Source organism: Argiope bruennichi, chromosome 3 (genome assembly GCF_947563725.1).
Source record: "Argiope bruennichi chromosome 3, qqArgBrue1.1, whole genome shotgun sequence".
NCBI classification, from domain to species: domain Eukaryota; kingdom Metazoa; phylum Arthropoda; class Arachnida; order Araneae; family Araneidae; genus Argiope; species Argiope bruennichi.
In genome coordinates, this window is record NC_079153.1 from 127,751,568 (window position 1) to 127,773,917 (window position 22,350).

Sequence of the window (22,350 nt, forward strand, 5' to 3'; positions counted from 1 at the left end):
CTGTGAGGAGGAGGAAGTCGCCCGCTCAGGCTAGGACTAGATAAATAAACTGCGCGTAAATCACCAAGAGAAAGCTAATTGTTTATCTGAGCGCAGGACGCACTCGAAGCAAATGAATATCCGCTGCTATTGCGAGTGCACGCTGTTTTTCAGCTCTTTTTTTGAATAATGCTTCTTTGAATATTACTTGTATCCGGTAGGTTGGGCAATTCTCAACCGTAAGTGAAAAATCTGAGACGAAATTTTGTAAAATTAAAGTGACCGGATTTTGCATTTAATTAGGATGCTGTAGAACTCGGGTGCGTTTCGCTCGGGATGTCGTTTGGGTAAGGAGACAAAATAAAATTAAAAATAAAAAGGTTGAATAGATAAGATATAACAAAACAAAAATTTAGAAGAAACAGAAATTAGCAAATCAGAAGATATAAAGAAAGTTAAATAAAACATTATTTTTATTTTCTTGCCTACAAGAAAAAATTTACAATTGTCAAAAATTCGAATGTGAGATTTTTTCGAATCCCTATGTTTCATATCTTTCTGAGTCCGAAAAACACATTTTATGGATTTATATCTGCCATTCTCTCTGTCAGTCTGTAAACACGATATCTCAACCAGTGGGTGTGGTCTCCCAAAAACTTTCTCGCATAATCGCTAATAAAGATTTATCCCCTATTCACGCAAAAAGATTGCGGACCTTGGGTAGGGCAGAGGATGCCTTGTATGACATTGGCGAAAAATAGCTACGATATATTAACATTTAGCATGAATTTAGCATTTTTATTGAATTTATTACGTTGGCAATTAATCCTTAGCATGCGTTTAATAGTATTAGAAGTTTGCACGTATTTTAATCAGCGACATCTATTGGTAAACATGCGAAGTATCTCTATAATCAACAATGGTTCTGAGTTTTACCAATTTACTATTACTTTATTGTTATCATTTTAAAAGTTTTCCATTTAGTATTATTGAGTTATTCAGTGTATAAAGACCCCAATCATGGAACGCTCCAAATTGCATTTTCGACATTCATTGCTTTTTTTGCTTTATTTGAAGAAATATGCTGTCAAAGCCCATCATACACATTTAGAAACTTATGGTGATACTGCTCCGTCATATCCCAATGGTCGGTTTTGGTTCCAACGATTTAAGAGTAGTGGTTTCGATGTGAATGACAAAGAAAGGCCTAGAGTGGTACCAAAAAAATTCGAAGGCAATCAGTTGCAAGATTTATTGGATGAAAACGGAAAAAAGTTGTAGAAAATGATTCTGAATATTTTGAATGATATATATGGGACCAATGTTTTTCAATAAATGCTTTTTAAAGAGAAAAAAATGATTAAAATACATGCAAGCACCTAATATTTGAAGATCGAATTTGTGTTTTATACGCAACCGATTGAAAAGATTTGACAGAAAACTACATTTATAGTCACAAAATCAATACCAAATTCGATATATTTAAATCACTGCGTTTTTGAATGAACGTGTTTACATGCTTCTGATAGTACAGACCAAGAGATGGTCAACCTCTTGTTACATTTGACTCAAACTTTGAAAGATGTCTATACTATACATGTTAAATCTGTGCATCGATTTTTCTTCGTTTTGTAGTTATCGTATCATAGACGAGCAGCAGGACAGATTATACTTGAAAATCCAGACCAACAGATTTCCTCTGAATAGATTTCTCAAAATTTGATAAGATTCTACAAATTTGGTATAAAGACTGTATGCTGAATTTCATTCATCTACAGCAAAATATTTTTGAGCTATCTTTGTCATAGATAGATAAAGAGACAGATATTTTCAAAAAATATATTTTTCGAACTCAGGTAGGTTTAAAACGTGAAGATTCGTCAAAATCTCGAGTTCGAATTTTTTGACGATTACTATATTTTCTCTTTATTTCATATACTAGAAAGTAAAATTTAAAGAACTAGAAAGATAAAATTTGGTACTCAGTTTTAGCATCTGATTTGTAGAATTCGCATCAGATTTTGAACCAAATCCATCAACGTGTTAATTGATTCTTGGTCGATCTGTATATTCACTTGCATGTAAACGCGATTTCTCGATGACAATACAAGAATTTAAATAAATGAAATTTGATACCGGATCTTGTCACTAAAACTGAAATTCTGTGCCACATTTTATCTTCAATCGGTTGAAAATAAAGGATGCCCTTATGCAAGTTGAGGTTCGAACTCGCAGCATTAGGGTTCATAGCCGAGTAACAAAGCCACTAGACAAAAGTGTACACTCCTTTCCGCAGGTTGTTATCTGGCTTATGAAATTACGACCACAGTCCAAAATTCAATTTTTTTTTTATAAATATACTAAGAAGCATATATTTCATGAATTTAAATTCTGCAATTAAATTTCTGGGGAACTCTTGGCGGTGACGTCATCATCAGCTTTATGTGAGAGAGTAACATTTTTATCAGAGATTATGCGAGAAAGTTTTAAGGAGACCATTCGTGCTGGTTTAACTTCATCCAAACTGATTACATTTGACGACCTAATTCTTAACACAGTAAGGTTGGGAAGCAAAATTCTTTAGGAGTTAACGTTTTTAAAAATCAAACCTAGTTGATCTTTTTTAACAGGAGCTTATTGAAAATTATTGAAAAACGGAGCTGTCAGGAACCTTTCATTCTAATCTGGTATATTTCTCAATTTGGGTCAAAGAGTTGGAAAGCTGGACTGTTTCTGACAAATCCGTGATGTCCAGAATCCTAATATCTTTATAAATATGACAACAGTTGTTAAGTTCAACAGGATTTATTTTTCCAAATGAAATCTAGTTGATCTTCTTGCAATATCAGCAACTTATAAGCAAAACTCGAGACAAATCTAAGATAAACAGTCCAAATGCGAGACAATCTCGTCTAATCCTCGACATCTTGCCACCTTAATAGTATATTAGAGTAAGTAATAGCAACTCTCTAGGACAGCTGGTCTGAATGGAGGCCGAAGGTTGAAAAAAAATGTTATCAGCTTATCTGCTAAATAAATAAAACACTTAATTTTCTGAATCATACAATATTAGAACAAAATCCATTTTCTGTCAAGCATAATTGACCAAGTTCTCACTTGTTTCATTACGTCCACTTAGTTTCTTAAAGAAATTTATAAGCAACAAGCTTTTACAACGAATAAATATGAATGCCGAATCTTTATGAATCATAATAAAATAAAACATGTATTTTCACAAATTTGATAAAAAAATTAACCTAAAATAAATCATTAACATATTGATTAAGTTAAATATGTGTTGAAATATGAAAATTAATTGACCAATTTATTAAAAGGGGGGTGGGAGGTCTCATAATGTGCACTTTCTTATGACTGTAAATGACTTAATAAGAGTAGTAGGGAGCGGAAAAACAAATCTGTATATACTAAAGTAACTTAAATAAATAAATTGCAAAACTAAGTGGAAAATCAATAATGCGGCGTTTTGCGAACTTTATGTTGAAGTGCGCAGAACGAATTTGAAATTGAAATTCATTCCATAAAAATAACTTTAAATGCTAAATGAAGCCTAGTAAGATTTTCAACTTGCATGAAATCGTGAACAAAATAAGGAAGTGTTGCAAAATGGGGGGAGAAAAAATATGAAACAAACGTTTTTAAAAAAAATTGGATTTTTTTAAAGTTTAAAATTTCAGATCCAAACTTTTTCAGAATTCTTCTATTTCTTTTCAAGTAGCATATCTATCATTTAAAAAAAGTTTTTTTTCTTTGTATTCGAGGTTTACATGTACTGTAATCGTCATAACATTCGAACTCGAAATTTTGACGCATCTCATTTTTCGTACCTTTCTTAGTCCGAAAAACAATTTTAAAAAAATTATGCCCGTTTGTCTATGAGCGTGATAAGCTAAAGACTTGAGCTAGACGGATGAAATTTGATGTATGGACTTATCTAGACTATATTTGTTTCCGTGTTCATCAAAACGAAGTAACTAACTCAAAACTGCAACAAATTCGATGTCTGAATTATTATAACGATTTTTACAACTCAATGTGTAAATCTGTGTAGATAACTTATCTATTTATGTGTAAGTCAACCAACTGACTCTCCGACCCGCCACGAAGGCACACGGATTTAAACCATAAGGCTGAATGATCGGACCGCCGCAACAGCAACACTAGCGGGAACTGTGGTTGAGTCTTAAGGGTCATCACCGGCCACGGTACAACCCTCCCCGAAGGAAGTACGTTCCATCATCGATGGGAGGAGTCAGATCCCCCACCTATTTGTATACCCTCCAGGGTGGCGAGATCCAACCACCATGCCAGAAGCAACTCATCCTCATTTCGAGCCCCCCCCCCGAGGCATTCTATTTATGTGTATATAAATATGATCAATTTAAGCATTTGGATGTTTCAATAAATTAACATGTTGAAAACTGAAATCCAAAGATAGAAGATAGATGAAGCAATGATTTTAGCAAAGAGAAATAAAAGCCATTAAAACTTAATTTTTTATTTCTTTATTTTATGTTAATCATTTTTATTTTATTAACTTGTTAGTAAAATTATTTTTTTTTAATCTACTGTGGCTTCAGATAGTTCGACATACACATTGGTATACAAAATTATTGAAGCAATGATTCGGTATTTATAAATATTATAATAACTAAGTAACCGTAATGAGGCGTGTAACTTATTACACTTAATAAAGCTTTAATATTATCCTAATATTTTATTATTAATAGAGTTTGTGCTCTTTGCAAACTTTATTGGCAATTAGGCCAAAAACCACTTGCGGTCCTCTCTCAGCATAACGGTCATAGGCAACTGCCTAATTGGAAATAAGCTGTGCGTAAATCCCTTTTACTCATCTCTCGCTTTGCAGCTGGCAGCGAATTCCAATTATATGAATATCGTTACCAATTGATATATTATTCTTTGTGTTTCGACACTAGCCGTTTTTGGCGATCAGCTGACTCGACGCGTGTATTGATTGTGTTAAATTTAGTTAAATCTCTTGCACGTAATTGGATGCTCATGTTCTCATTAACAAAATATTTTTAAGCATTAAATTTGGATAGATTTTACAGCCATCTTATTTTAACCAGTTAACTGTTTTTGACGAGTATACTCGTCATGGAAAACATATGGCGTTATGACGAGTTTATTCGTTAGGAATAATAATGAATCAGGAGACACAAGTATATTTTACACAGGAATTACAATTAATACATAATTAATCAAGAGATACAAGTTAACATTTCTCAAAGAGATCGAAACAATGAACTGGTTAAAAGCTTTATATCTGTTTTACTTATTATGTAATTGAATTTTTATAAGGAAATCAAGTCTCATAGCAACATAGTGTCATTAAAAACGCAATTATTTGCGTAATATATCTTCTAGTTGCTGTAACATAGACAATATATGTAACCTATAAACTGCGAAGAAAATAAACAGATTTTTTCTTTAGCTTTAATCAGTATAAGAAAATAACGGGATTACATATCTCATGAAGCAACGAAAACAGTTTGAACTTCAATGCAACGATTAGAAATTAGAAATTGCTGTTAAAAATTATGCGAACAAATATTTAAAAAAAAAACAATCCTCGAAATCTGAGGGGGAGAGGCGATTTGCATTATGACTAAACTGATATCATTAAAAGGATTTTTTTAAAAAAAATTTTCATATTGTTCAAAAATTAATTTTGTGTAAAAATATTTTAGAAATTATCGAAAAAAGACCATGAAAAGCTCGCCTGATTTTTAATTGATTGAAATTCTAATTGAAATATCAAAAAAATCGTTCCGAAATGCATATTCTCACCCTCAAAAATGTATATGTGCCAAATTTGTTAGTTCTAGTTCAAACGATATGACCTATAGAACGCCAGCGTACATACAGACACATATGGAGAAGTTCAATATAATATGACGGACCTTTTTTAGTTTTTTAAAGAATTTATTGTTTTTCTGCTTTCGGGCGTTTCTTTGAGCTTTGCCTTTCGGCTTGCTGCTACGTCGATGATGTTACAAATACTGATGGTTTTTTACATATACCGCTAGAGGGCGTTACAAGTGAGAGGCGGGGCAACATGCTTACGTAACAACATACACAGGCATATTAAACTTTATTATTAGTAGAGATAGAGATGCAAGTGCCGCAAAATCATGGTCATAACATATAAAAAAATGATAGCATATAAATTTTCGTAAAATAGTTAAAACAAAAGATTAATTTATATAAGTAATTAACATGATTAGGTTAAAATATAAAGCAAAACTGATCAGATTATTAAAAAAAAAGGCCCTTAGATTTGTAAAATGTGTGCTGACTTAGTGCCAGGTGCGTGTGAACTCAGCACTAAGCACCCGGCCTTTTCGCCACTGCTTGAATAACTAATAAAATAAACGTTGATGCTTGGTTATAAATTTAACTTATAACAAGTTAAGGTACCCGACTAGGTTCGGAAGCGAATTTAAAAAAAATGATACATAAACATCTTTTATTATACCAAATAGCTAAAACAGACTTGAAAGGCCACTATTAGAAGATAAAAATACACTCACTGCCTTTAGATTTTGGAAACTGCTTATTTAATGAAAATTTAGAAAATTTGTCAGTGTTAAGAAAAAATAGAGTCAGTTGAAAAATAATGGAAATATTTCATTTTTATTTCACCTGTGTATAACTCAAACTATATAAAATGTAAACAAACCACAAGAGAAAAATTATTTTAATAAATAAAATTTTAATGAGCATTTGAAGTTGCCGTTAGTGATTCTTTTTTGTCGAAATTTGTCTATGTTTTAAACTTGAAGTGTCTGTAAAACCTGTCTAAAAGAAGCTACCTTAAATTCCGCGGAATATCACACCCTCAAAGGGTTTGGATACAAGCATATTAAATTTCATAAAATTTTATTGAATTGATTTTGAGGAATCGTGTTTTCCTTGAATCAATCACAGTGAAATATTCATTCTTCAGAAAATGGATTTAGATAATGTACTTGTAAATTAATTCATCCAAATGCGCTGAACACAAATGTAATTATCACGCTTTTTTAAAATGCCAAAAAAAAAAAAAAAAAAAAAAAAACTACAGCTGAGTAGGTGGAGAGTGAATATAAACCTATCAAATATTATTGATTTTACCTTGAATATTTGAGAATTTTACTGTAAAAATAAAATAAATCACTCATTTTCGGTTAAAAATACCACTGTTTCCTATTTCATTTTCGTTTGTTATGTATTACTGAAACTACTATAGCTCTACTTCTATCGCACACACTACAAAAACAAAGTTTGTTTTAGAATCTACGAAATTTGGACTTTTTTTTCAGATTATCAAAAAAATCAAATTTTTCAGGAAAAATCATCTTTACAACTTAGTTGGATACCTTAATAAACAAAGTTAAAAATTGAATGGCCAACGACTATTCAGAAAAGTCATCCTGTTGACCACCTGCAAAATAGCCTCCTGCAGCTGGTCTTCCGTTCTCGAGGGAAAGAATAATTAACTCTTACCACATACGGTTCGTATTTCCTGCAAGAAACCATCACTATTAAATGATTTCTGTTATGCTTTTCTCCTGCAGTGTACCATGGGTAATTTTAATAATCAAAATTTAATTTATGAACCAAAATGCTTTGGAAAATTGATTTCTTAGTTACTGATTGGAAATGTTAGTCAAAAAGAAAAACCTCACAAACCAAAATGGCAAAATTGTGATTACAGCTTATTATTTAAAAACTGACACTGAAGAAGAAGTAGTATCCCATCTCACCTATGTACTAAACTCTGTAAATTATCAGTTTCTTTATTTTATAATTTTTTCTACATTACCAAACTTAACCCAATGTACATAGTATTCCATGACATTTTTTGCCTATACTTATTTTAACATAAAGGCTTAGTATAAAAAAAAAATAGCATTTTCTAAAATTACACTTACTGGTGAAGTATGAATTCCTGTTCAGTGCAAGTTATGATATCAGTTAATTTACTGATAAGAAATGCTCAACTAAATTTTCTAAGGTTTGTAAATGGAAATTTTTATTAGATTAAATGTGAATACATACGGAAAACAGCAAAACTTAATTGAAAATGATGACAAAAATAGCCAGCGGAGGCGGTCTCCAAGGAATTTTCTCGTATATTTTCTAATAAATGGGCTATCATCAATCCTCCCCATATACAAATTGTGGATCTTGGGGACGGCAGTGAACGCCATGAGTATTCAAATTTTTTATTCTCAGAGCCCCGCATATGACCGCTTTTTACTTCAATAATAAAATGCAGAAGAACCTGAGTATGCATTCAAAATGCTTTTTTGAAAATAAATCAAAATCAAATTTATACACATAACTATAATTTTAATAATAACTTAAGATTTCATTAATCTAAATCTTTCCGTTTTTGAGTTTCAGTGTTTACAATCAAGCGAATGAATAGACCGATATATGGTCAATCTTTTCAAAGAATTCGTTTACAATTTGATATTAATTTACACTTTAAATGCTACAATTGTGAACTCCCTTTTTTATGTTTGTGACAGAAGGTCATTCAGTCGATGGATCAGCAAAATTAATATGAATCTACATTTCCAGTGATAAAAGTATATGCTAAACTTCATTTATCAAGCTTGCTGCTTTTTTGAATGATCGCATTCACATAAGCACGAACAGACAGTCCGTCAAACTGTTTACAGTTCTTCGAAATTCAATATAGATTTACATTTCGAGGGATGAAATCGTATGACAATTTCAACTATCTAACTTTCCGTGTTTGAACTATCAAGTTCATAAGCAGACAGACAAGTATAATCTCCAAAAGTATTTTTTTTTCCAGATTGAGATAAGTCTGAATCTAGAAAACTTAAAATTTTGAAACTAAGCGTTTTTTAAGAGATTATAAAACTTTATACTTCATAAAAATGAGAGAATAAAAAAAGATAAGCCGGATTTAATAAAAACCAGCGAAGGTTCTTTCTTCGAGTAGGGAATCTTCGGCAGAGTTTCGAGTACTCAATTTTTCTTTTAGTCATGTATGTAAGCGTTTAATATTTCATAGCATAGTGGCGGGGAGGGTGAGTATGCATTTTAGAAACTATAATTTTAATTACTGTATAACATATCAAACTGCTTTACTCTAATGGTTGCGTCTAAATTTTGTGTTTGAGTTACGACGCATACATACATGCGAATATAGAGATCGACAGTCAATGCACTGGAATAAAAAGTTGATTTCGATCCTTTGTGCAGATGCTAAAACTGTGTGCAATTTTTTTCTTACTGAGCTCTTGTGTTTAGTACTTATTGTGTTCACTTGCATTTGAATACCTATACCCTTTGTGAGTGGATTTCGTTCAAAATTTACTAGAAATCTACAAATTTGGTGTAAAAACAGCATATCATATTTCATCTATATAACGTCCTTTTCCAGTAACCGATTTTATAGACATAATTACAAAATTGCATTTATCGGACTTAGATCGAAACTGTGAAGATTCATTAAAATTTCCAATTCGATATTCGATTTTTTTTTCTTTGACGATTACAATTACTTTCTCTTTATTTAGTTGACGATTAGATTTTACTGACGATCACAATTACTTTATATAACGAGAAATAAAGATAATGATAGATAAAGGTAAATTTTCATTTCCAAGTTTGACTATATACAGAATATGTCCACTCTAATTTGGTTGGCGTGAAAAAGTGGAATTATTTGTGTTAAAAGGCAAAGTTCAATATTCGAGTTCGGATTTCACTTCGGTGTTTCAGATTGTACTTTACAGAAAATGAATCACATTAAAGAAAGTTGAGCTAGATTTGGTTTAAAAGTTTGGATTCTTAAGAATTGTTCTTCTAAATCTATATTAAACATAGTTGTTTGCCTAAATATGTCAATATAAAACAAAATTCGAAGGAAAAATCAGTAAAAATTTGTAATTATATATATATATAATTACAAAAAATTTTAAGGCAGAATATATATATTCTGCTTACAATTTTTTTTCTTCTAATCATTAACGGTTTTATTGTTTCTGAATTTTACTGATTGGATTTTGCTCATAACATTATACCCGTTTCGAACTCACAAAATCTGGCCCTTTTATATCAATTATTTTAATTTTAAAAGATGACCAATGAATAGACATGCAAATTAAGAAATACATAAAAGGATACATTTGTGTTAATATAGCGTGTTTATATATAAAAACTGCTATTTTGTAAATTTTTTTCTACCAAGAATTCATACAACACTTTGGAGACATTATATCAACCTTCAAAATACCCACCAATTTGTTTAGAAATATTTTCATCTTAACATCTTTCAAATAAACGGAAAAATTTAATAAAATGTCTAATATTAGGCAAAGAATATTATGCGACAAAATATTCTGACTGATTTATGACACTTTTCATGAAGAGCTGAATTATTAATTAGAATTGAAAAAACTGTTCTAATTTCACAAGTATTTAAAGAATAATAAACACGATATTGGAATGAAAATATACAGTGTTATATTTTTCAGACAAAAGTATAAAATTTTAAAATGTGTACAGTTCCTTTGAGATGTTTATTCATGTATTTTTAAAATAATTATAATCCACAAATAACATTAATCCTTCATTCTTTGCACAAATTATGCCAAAGTAATTGGGGAGAACTAAAATCAGTACTTTAATGCCGTAATTGTCTTAACCTAAAAAAAAAAGAGCTTAATTTATAACCACTTATGCAATAACATGCAGTACATTTTTCCGATAAAAGACTTTTAGTCGCCTGGAGAGCCAAGAAATGAACAAATTCACAAGTAATAAACACTTATGTTTCCTTGCAAGATTTCAAGTTTTAGGGCATTTTCTATGACTGCTCTGAAAAATATGTTGTTTTTTCCCATATACTCAACATATCAATGTTTAACAAAATCAAAATAAAACAAACATAAAATGCCATATAACATTTATATGCAACATAATGACATGGAAAATGAAATTATCTAGAAATTTCTTTTGCAGATATTGATAAGGGAATTGTAGATTATTTAATTGCAATAAAAAGACTGGTAAGCAATTTTGTTTTATTTCTATTGAAACAATTGTTACTACCTTTCTGGAAGATACTAGCAAACAAATCTTCATGAAATAATGATGTAAAATTCGAAGCATAAAGCTTGAAAGATTTATTCTTGAAAAATATCAACTGCACTGTTATTAATTATAAAAATATTAAAATAAAAACTATTGTAATAAATGCAGACAATGCTTATGAAAGAATGATAAAAGTGTCCTATATTTAAGGAGCAAATCTACTTGAACAGGTTTTTACTTTTGAAACTAAAATCTGCATTTCTCGTTAGTTTTCATAACCAAAACTTTAAAAATAAATTTACAGTAAGTAGCGCCATCTCTTAACCAATTTATCTATGACAACAATTTACACTTCATTTTTTACCGTTAATTTTTTATGTAATTTGATAATATCTAATGGCATATTTACAGCTAGTTAACTGCACTAGGCAAAGAAAGGCATGAAAGTAAGCCGTTTGAAAACTTTATTTTTTTAATTCTCAAATAAATAAAACTTGTGGAAAATATAAATTTTATGAATAATAAAATATTTGTATGATATTTACACATTAATAAATTTAATTGATTAAGGTCCGATATGTTCCCTTAAATTCATCTAGTTATTAATGTATTTATAAAATCGAACATTTGCTTCAATAATATTTTATTCCTATGTAAAGTGTGGAAAAAAAAATTCAAAAAGAGAAAACTACGTAATCTGGATTTATAATTGATAATTTTAAAATATTACGTATTCACAGATTTAATAAAAAATTATTAACCTAAAATATGAAACTAAATTATTAAAAGAGGGCCCTCATAATGTGTTCTGAGTAAAATACTCAAATCTGCCACTGATTATATCATGATTTAAAATTATATGAAAATGCTATGCATTATGTGTTTATTGTATCACAATTCTAACTAATAAATAGTTTTGAATGTATAATATGTTTTAAAATTACAAATGAGATTTATTTTATAAATATTAACTCGTAAGTACTTTACGTAACATAGAAAAAAATATGGTAAATGTGTCTTTAGCAAAATGCATTAGATTAAATTTGGAACTAAATTTGCTGCTAGCAAATCGGCTTTTATGACTTCTTTTTTTTTTACTATTAACTATTACTTTTTTCGTATGAGAATTATTTTCTCTTTAAAAACACTGCCATTCTAAAACGGAATAAAATAAAACTATCCATTAACCATATTTAATTTATTAAAAAATCCTATTTTACATAAAAATTTCATTAAAATTCAATAAAATAGTTAAAAAAATTGCAAAAAAGCAAAAACGTGTAGCAACAGAAAAAGAATGAAAAAATAACAGTTATGAGTATTAAATAATTAAATTTCAATGTCGTAAGTATGAAATGATTTAGCCAAAGCAATTGTTAAATATCAGCATTTGAAATAAATCTTAGCATATGTGCCCAATACATAAAAATATGTATTATCTCCTAATCAGAAAATTATAGAAGTATTGTAATGATAAAGAATATCAGAAACAAACTGATTTATATATATAGTGGCTACCAAAAGTGTTCGTACATTTACGAATTTTAATGAAAAGCTTTCTTACCATTACTAAAAATGAATACTTCAGAATGCGATTCATTTAATAATACCTACAACTATTTTTTTAAACAAAATTTCTATAAATATCTTAAGTTGCATAAAAACTTTTTTGAAGTCAATAATTAAAAAGAAACAAAAATGTTCTCATAGAAGTCTATGTACATTTTAAAGAAATCTATCTATATATATATTTAAACAACTTGCCATAAAGTGCTCAAGACTGCTTTTTTATTCCAGCATCAATGTTCTACCATTACTGCTTCAGTTCAATTTTCGTATTAATGTTGTGTTAACTTCCAGTTCTCTCCAAACTTATCAAAATTCTTGAAGCTCATCAAACAATTTCAAATGAAACTGAAGTAGAGAGTATTTTGGTAAGCTCTGTAGAAATCCATACAGCACTCAATATGCAGCAATATTATCATATTCAGTTAATTTAGCTGGATGACCTTTCCTTACTTTATTTTTGATTCGATTTTTTTACTACAAAACGTTTTGTTACATACTGCATTATAGTTATTTATTAATATTCTAAATAGATTATTTATCAGTGCTGTGATGAAAAATAATCACTTTACAAACATTGTTTGTTTTCTTATGACTATGAATCATTTAGCTTTTTTTTTTTTTAAAAAACCCCTGAACTAACAAAAAAAACTTAGAGAAGAAAGGAAGAAATGCTTAAAGCCAAATGATTTTTAAAATGTCACCAAAATGCAAAAACAAAAAATGTGACACACAATAATTATAGTAGTTATTAGATCATTTTTCGACTGATGCGATTTATCATCGTTTCCTTCATTTTTATTCTTATAAATAATAATATCAATAAAATCGATTTTTTAAATCAAAGATAGCACAAGAAGATATGAAAAAACACTGGACTTTATACCTGAATTCGATTCCTAGCTACAGCAAATTTTTCACACTTAAAAAGAGTAGGAACACTTTTGGGAGCCATTATATATTGTCTATCAAGAACATAATTGTCCTAGTTCTGTCCTCTTTGGTTAAAGATAATATTTTCAGAGGTTTTGATCTTAATAGTAGTTGTAACAAAAAAATGGAAAACAAATCTCAAAAACCTTCATTTTCATATGTTTTATTGGTATAAAACTGATAACAAAATTGATCATAAAGAATTTAGAATTCCAATTGCATAGACAAACATGTAATATGTCTACAGAACCCATTAAAATTTCGAAAACACAAAACAATATCATTATTAATCTATTTTTATGTACAAGAATATTAATACCAAATCAAAAAGTCTTTGGTAAAAGAGGAAATCTTTCTTTTGAACAGAAAATGGCCAGGTACTAACACTTTGCTGTCTGCCATGCTCTTTGTAAAGCCACGTAGGCATTACATGCAAAACTACCAGTAAACGCTGGCACAACATTGATGGTGCATGAAAACTAACGGCAAATGCTAGCAATAGACCATAAGATCTAAAAGTATGCTGGCATATGATGACAGTTTTTCTGCTACAAGTGTGAACATCAAAGTATTAATCAGGGTGCCTACCAAAAAAAAGTATGTTTTCATAAAATAAATAAGAAAATAAAACATGTCATTTATTAAGACCAGGAAATTAAAATTTCAATATATTTATGAGCTTTCAACATTTAAATAAATAAATTTCATGTTTGTAAGAAGACAAGCTCAAATTTTAAAACATAATCAGATTTTTCCCAGTCAAGAATTTATGAGGGTTTTAATATATTTTCTTGATACTCTGTTTTTGTTGTAAAAACCATTTAGACATTACATGCAAAACGTTAGTAAATGCTGGCACAGTATTCACATGAAAACTAATAACAATAGATTAAAAGATCTAAAAATATGTTGACAAATGATGACAGTTTTCTATATTCAGAAAGATAGTTTTTTAATAAAACCTAAATCCTACATGGAAATTTATGATTAGTAGACACCCCTTCAACATTGTAAGTGATTTGAATAACTGTGTTTCTTAAAGCTTCATATATTAAGAAAAGAATTATTCCTTTTTATTTTAAAAAGCAAGATTCAACAATATTCAAAGTAATAAATTATTTGGCCCAAAAGGCTACTAAAAACAGTATTTGCACAAAAAGAAAGGATGGTGACTATATCAAATTAGAAATCTTGATAATATGCTGAAATGAATCCTCTTTTTATTAAATACTTAAAATGCTTGCAAATATATAAATTTTCTACAGTATGTTATAACAGTATGAATTACGGAGATAAAAAAATGTTACAGAAGGTATGGTAAGATGATTTCTTTATAATGACTGTAGAACACCCAACAATTTTAAAACTGCTGCCAAACAAGCCAACAGACTTTTATAGGTACATAAAAGTTCATTGATGATTTTATATATATAAATATATATAAATATAATCTGGTAAATTTTTTAAAAAATTCATTCATAATAAATAAATTACATCAATTTATATGTAATGATAATACCCACATCTTCTAACACTTACATTGTTAAAATATATGTAGATAAATGTGGGAATTCAGTTTTGATGAACATTCTGTACAATGTCAGTTGTGGACAATCCATCTAATTACAGAAAGTCAATTTCATCCTGCATTTTTATATGAAGTAGCCTATTTCCTCAAATGGAAATGACTCCATGGGACAGCCTTTGCACAACCATTTTCTTGAAGAGATATAGCACAAATGATCACAGAAATAGGCTCACATGAGTTTAAAACTATGTATTATGATTTCCATCATGAAGAGTCCATATAATCTGGATCACTACCTGAATCATCTGAAGCAGAGTCTATTATACGTTTTCGCTTCTTTTTGTGCTTCTTCTTTACCTTTTCTTTAGTCACTTTTGGGGATTTTCTGTGGTGCCGACTGTGTGATGGAGATTTACTTTTTTTAGTTATCACAATTCTAGTTTTTTCTATAGGTGGCTGAGATGGTTTACTGTCTCCTTCAGCCCCTTCAGTCTTTTCTCCTGATGATGCATTTGGTATAGACACAATGGTAGCAACAGTTTTTCCTTGATTATCTTCATCGTCATCATCATCTGCAGGGTCAATACTGATCATTAACTGCTTGAAGTGAATGTACTGGCTTACCAATTCTTCCTTGCCTTTATCATCCAATTCCCCTTCAAGTTTAAGCTCTTCATTTTTGATGAAGTCTAAAACAGTTTCTGGATTGAATCGGACATGTCCCTTTCGATTCAAAGGTCTTTCATAGACTTTAGCATTCTCATTGGGTGAATATTGTTGAATCTTGTTATCAGTGAAACCATACATTTCTTTCAAGGTTTGTTTTAGATACAGCAGTAAGACACAACCTTGAGATGCTATAATGCATTCTTGAAGAACTGATGTGTCTGGTGGAAAACGTTGCAAGATGGCATCTTTATCATCATCGTCTTCATCAAAATCATCTTCATTGTTGGTCGTGTTCTGCTCACCTGGCTGAGAATTTTGAAGAAGGCTTTCACGAAATGTCTGCAACAAGTTAGAACCAGACACAGAAAGCATAATGTCCAACTGATTCATGATAAACAGCGGTTCATCTTGTGCCATGTAAGGAAAATATGCAATGTTATCTGCTATGTACAAAAGCTCTGTTAAAGGTGTTCTTGCCTGTTCATCAAAGAGTTTTAACAATGAGAAAAGAAATGCTCTTCGACTTTGCCGAGTAGATCTCATAACAGTGTACAAGAAACCATTTCGAGCAACAGGTGCTTCTGGTGAGCGAAAGCCTCGAAGGATATCAGTATCTTTATGTATTAACTGTTGCATTTTAAATGACATTCTCACACCAAACATTGCTTTCATTTGAATAAAGCCAGGGTATTTTTTCTCTATCTCTTGTACCATCTGATCAGCTTTGGTTCTAACTACAGGATCATCGTCAGAACCTAAACATATTAAGTATGGTACCATCTGAACAGGGTGTACTAACCCCTGTCCGAGAATAAGTTGAATGACCTGAAGGGTTGCTTTGCGTACAGCTAATTCTGTATTAAGAACACATTCAAGAATTTGTTTTAAGTATATCTGCACGATAGTACTAGCCATTCCAGATGTCACATCATTCATTTCTTTTAAATCTTCAGTCTTTGATAGTTTATTCCATTCAGCATCTTTCTGAATCATCCTCAATTCCTCTTCAACAAGGTAATTTGTGATATTTTTCAAAATTTGACATTTTAAAACAGAAGATGCAGCAGGAGATGTTAAAATATAATGGTACAGTGATTTAACATCTGGACCGAGCATGAAGTCATAATGCCGAATCATTATAAAACCAAGCCCTGTCAGAGCTTTCAGTCGGATAACTTCATCATGATGCTGATTAAAATAGATAATACACTGGAAAACTCTGTCTTTTAAAGAAATTTGCCCATTTTGATCTATACCAGTATCCATAGTTTCAAAATCAAAATGGCGACAAAACAATCCCACAGTAAACAATGATCGCAGTAATTTAGGGCGTTTAGCTTTAAGATTTTCATTGTCCGGATTCTTCTCATCTTCTTTCTTGCACACTAACAAAACAACGAAGAATTTTTGGAAACAATCTCTGACAAGCTGATAATTATGTGTAACTTTATTTACAACAGCTCCAAGACAAGCAACACAGCTGGGAAGCAATCCCATGTGTTGACGAAGAATTAATTTCACCATATCTTCTTCTATCTGAGCCAAAAAAGACTCACTGGGATGTTCTATAAGCGGCACAATAATTTCAAGTGTTTGTGCAACATTTTTCAGCAGAAGAAAATCAGATTGTGTATTGCATTTCATACTGAGATATGGCTGAATAGTAGTAGCATGAGGAACAACAAAATGAGGTTGTATTTTGCTGAACAAATGCAGAGTCGCTAAGCAAGCAACAAGATGTGGACTAGCTCCACCATCTACATTTTGAGAGGACTCTTCTAACTGCAAAAGATTCTCAACCAAACAATCTACTATCTGTTTACAAGACTTAACTACAGATTTATAATTAGCATCTTCTTTGTTTTTTAACAGATTTGTAAGTAGCTGTTCAAACCATTCTAATCCAGTATCTCTACAAGCTTCAACAACATGGGTTATGTTTTTAACTTTTTGGAGAATACGTTCTGGTTTTTTCTCTGAAGTAGGTGTAAACCACATACTTTGGAAAACTTCACCTACCAGTTTCTTTATACCATCTTCATCATTGACACGACGAATAATTTTAACACAGAGTTCTGAAGTTTTTGGGAAATCAGGCTGCTCAAGACAAATATCCTTTAAAATTTTGATTACTCTTTTTCTGACACTAACACCTGTATCTAAAATTCGCTCAGTAAGCATTTCATAATATTGGTTTATGAGCTCAGGACGGATTAAAATGAATTTGCCCAACAAGTCCACCGCAGCTTCTCGAACACTCGTTGATTGATCCAGCAGTCTACCATGAACACCCTTCTGCATATCCGTACGAGACAAAATACTCGGATCAGCTTCGACTACAAGAGTCAAACATTTCATGGCCTTGGTGCGAACTGCCACAGCTGTTTCACTAAGTACACGTAAAATCTGAGATAGATACAAATCAAAACTCTTAGAAAAATGGCGTGTTGATGCTAAATATTGAGATATTAATTCTGCAGTTTCATAATCAATATGTTCCTCTTCTTTCATGTTAATTTTTGGTTGTTCTTGTCTTTTAATAACTGTTAACAAGAATCTTTTTCTCTCTTCTGCAAGTGCAAGAACTTTAGCATTGACCTCATCATTTTCTAACTTTGATTCTTCTTTTTCTTTCTCTTCCTCTTCATCCTCTTCTTGGATAACATTGGATGATCTTCTTGCAGGAGTACCAGATCGACTAGGTCTGCTTTTACCTTTGGGTGTACTTGGTTCAGATTTATCACTTTCGTCTTTAGACGAAAAATTTAAGCATTTATCAGATCTCTTGATTTCAGTTGCAGCATCGCGATACCACTGAGCAATGTAAAATCTACGAGAAAACTGAAGAGCTGGATCATTTGCTGCATTTGAATCAAGATATTGAAGAAGAGCTTTTTGAAGTATTTGGGCCTCATCTCGTTTAACAGGTTTGTTTTTATTTTTCTTCTTGTTCTTGGAAGGACTTTTATCAGCATCCTCACTACCAGAAACAATGCGCTGAATAACATCATTAATCATATCTTTACGATCTTGGCTACTAACAGCATCTTTACGCAAACGTGCAGCTACAACTCCTAAGTAATCTAGAGAAGCAACTCGAAGTGTCATTTCCATTGATTTATTACTGAAATTTTTCACAAGAATTCTCCCAAGAAGTGACAATAGCAGTTCTGATGCTGGCCATTCTGGTTTGTTAACTGTACTCAATAAATCTTGAACAAAGTTTTCAAATAACGGCCTATAATCCATTTCTTCATTTTTCGTACCACATTTTCTCAAGAAAACAGAGAGGAAATTGACAGCTGTTGTCACTGATGCTTCATAAGACATTGTTATAAGAACATCTTTATCAACATAAACTTTTTCCTTAGTTTCAGGAAGTTTTGGGCGTTCCTCACTAAGAGAATCTTCTGTTCGAGGAGATTCAGGTTCAGGTAATTTTACAACACTATGAATCAACTGCAACACCAACGCTGTAAGCATCTGAATATTTTCTTCAGAATTTAAACGATAATTTCGAAGACTTCTTTTGCTTGTTGGTAACCTAGCTATTGATGCTAATATGTCTTCTAATATGAGTTGCCTGTGTTTATCATATCGAGAGAAAACTGTAGTTACAAGATGCAGAGAATTTAACTGCAACTCACTAATACCTTCAACAAAGAAAGGACTGACTCCTAGGGTTGAAACTTGCAAAATGATGGTATCAGTCAGAGTTTGCAACTCTAATAACTCAGACAAAAGTCTGACAGATTCATGTAACTTGTTGTACAATTGCAATGTCGATTTTTCTTTCACTTTATGAGCATGAGCTCTTTTTTGTTTGATATTACCTGCATATCCATCCTTTGATTTGGGGTCAAGTCTATAAGCAGGATCAAACACTGGAAAAACGGTATTTTGTAGTTGAAATTTCAGGAAAACTACTATTCTCTCAATCACATCTTCCAGAAACACCTTTTCAGGCATATCTTTAGAGGTCATGACATAGAGAGCTGTCAATGATGCATCAGCACTACGCATAACTCTTTCCATGGTTAATTCAAGCCACAAACGTGCTTCCTCTTCATCCTGATCTTCCATACTTTGTACGGGAAGCAATTTAGCCCCATCAATTATGTTTCTTTCTAAGATTGCAAGCAATCGCACTAATCTTTCAGGAGGGAACTGATTCATTGCATGTAACCTTTTCAGTTTTGCAGCTTCATTACTTAATTCCTGCAACTGAGGTAAAGGTATTAAGACCTCTGTTGCACATTCAGCATCCTCATCTATTGCTGTAGTAAAATCAACATCTGCCATTGCATCAAAAATATTATCAACAATTCTTGAGAAGTGTTGATAAGTATTAGAATCCATCAAATCTTCAATAGACATAGGCTCTTCTTTTTTAACTCTTTTATTTTTTATCTTTTTTACTTTAGTAGATGTTGCAGCAACAGGAGATTTAGATGGGGATTCATCTCTGTAATCATCATCATCATCATCGTTTTTGTCATCTTTTTCATCTTCTGATCCAGAAGATTCAATATAGGCAACTTGCTTTTTTCTTCGCTTTACTCTCTCACCTGATGTACTTGCATTATGATTAACCTTCTCATCTAAAACACTACTACTTCTCTTAGTGCCCCTTTCTTTAACATCCTCTGAATTTTTTCGGCTACTAAAGATTTGTTGTTCACTATTTCGGCCTCTCTTTGAAGGCGAGCTTCTTATTTCAGGTTCTTTTGAAGTTGATTTTCTTCTTTGATTATTAGATTCAGAACTTTTGCTTTGTGAAGGTTTTTGAACTGGTTCAGGACCTGAAAGTTTCTTCTTTTTGATAAATTGCTTAACACTTTTTTCTGCCAGTAGTTGATCTTCAACACTCAATTTTGATAGCATAACCAAAGGTCCAGCAGCAATTTTGTCATTTGAAATTGCAGGTGGGGAGGGATTTTTTCCTTTTCCTTTGGATTCTTGATTATTCACCTTTAGCGAAGCAATTTCAGGATCATTTGGAGCTTTTTGTTTGTCATTTGATTTTGAAGATGAAGAAGCATTCTTGCCCTTTCCTTTCGTTTCTTCAACATTAACTTTAGACAGAACTACAAGAGGTTCAGCATTTACCTTTCCTTTACTAGGTAGAAAAGCTTTTCCATTTGCTTCAATTGATTCCACATGATTCACCATTTGGTTATCATTAACTGGTTCAGACAAAGATGATGGCCGAATATCGTTTCCAACTACAGATGTGCTCACGCCATTGTTCATAACAGAGGCTTTAGACAAGGAATCTGATTGAGATGCATCATTTGAATTACTTGGAGCATTTTGCCACTGTTGCATTGGAGAAGCAGACGGTTCAGTTGTAACATTTGATGAGTTAATGTGCTGCGCAACTGTAGATGAGGATGATAAGGCTGTATCATTTGGCTTGTTAAGAGGTGATAAAAGGACAGAACAATTTGGTGTTAAGCCTCCTATCACTTGTGCTGTATTAAGCATTTGACTTTCTGTCCTATTACTTTGTTCTGCATTAATTGCAGAGAGATTAACTTCATCGACACAATTTCCATTCATAAATGGATGTCCTGCTGGTGATGTTTGATTAAGAAGGGAGGATTGAAATATTTCCTGTAAATCGGAGGATAAGGAATCAGCCGTTCCTTGGTTCATGACATTATGATGAAGAGGAGTGATTTGATGCTGGCCAGATGATACCACAGGATCTGCATAAGGAGAGTATGCTACAGGTGGTACTGCATTTAGTGTTCTGTTTTGAACAATTCTTGCACCTTGCGGTGTTGGTGGGTGCTCGAGTGGAAAATAATGTGGACTGCTGTCTTGAGCAGGATGGGGTTGACAAGGTGAAGATGCACTAGCACTAAAAGCATGTGATTGTGAGTGTACTGCACTATTAGAAGGTTGAACAGGAGGATGATCAGCACTTCTATTCTGTCCTTGGAGTGAGCCTTTGAAAAGGCTAGGGTTGGTACTAAGTAAGTACTGCATAAGCTGGGAAACTTGCCCACTGAGAGCACCACCGCCATAGTAGCCATCTTTTACCTCAATATGGCCAGTAGATGTATGGGCAAGGGCATTAGTGAGTGATGGAGTAAGTGATGATTCCTGGGTGTTTAATAGTCTTCTAGCCTCTTCTGGATCACTTAAATGTGACAGAAGACTCTGCTGTCCAGTTACACCTGGCCGTGGTGTTGGAAGAGGCAACTCCAACAGAAGGTCAGTTAAACTTTGTACCCCAGCTAATGTAATTATAGGTACACTAGGTCCATTCATCGTGATTTAAACATGGAGTTCTATCGAGTAACCATTTTGATACGTAGATAACAAGGGAAAAAACTGTAAAAGAGAAATAAAATCAAAATTAATATATAGAACTTTAATTTTTGAAAACATAAAAGTAAACTGGTGCTAAATAAATAGTTTTATTGCAAAATAAAAAGAAAAGTATTTATTTTTTAAGAATTTTACATACTAAAGATAATAAAATGAAATAATTTTTTTTAACAAATTTTCTACATAAGACCTTATATTTCTGTAAAAAGAAATTTATATTTCCTTTTACAGAT

At 31.6% G+C, this 22,350-nt stretch overlaps 1 protein-coding gene across 1 annotated transcript; it reads right to left on the reverse strand.

The window, feature by feature from the left end:
* Window positions 1–13,436: 13,436 nt before the first annotated feature.
* On the reverse strand, window positions 13,437–22,063 carry LOC129962753 (nipped-B-like protein A; the record flags this gene model as incomplete). Its single annotated transcript, XM_056076741.1, has 1 exon — window positions 13,437–22,063. A coding segment is annotated over one exon (6,690 nt), but the record flags the coding sequence as incomplete, so codon positions are not given.
* Window positions 22,064–22,350: the final 287 nt, after the last annotated feature.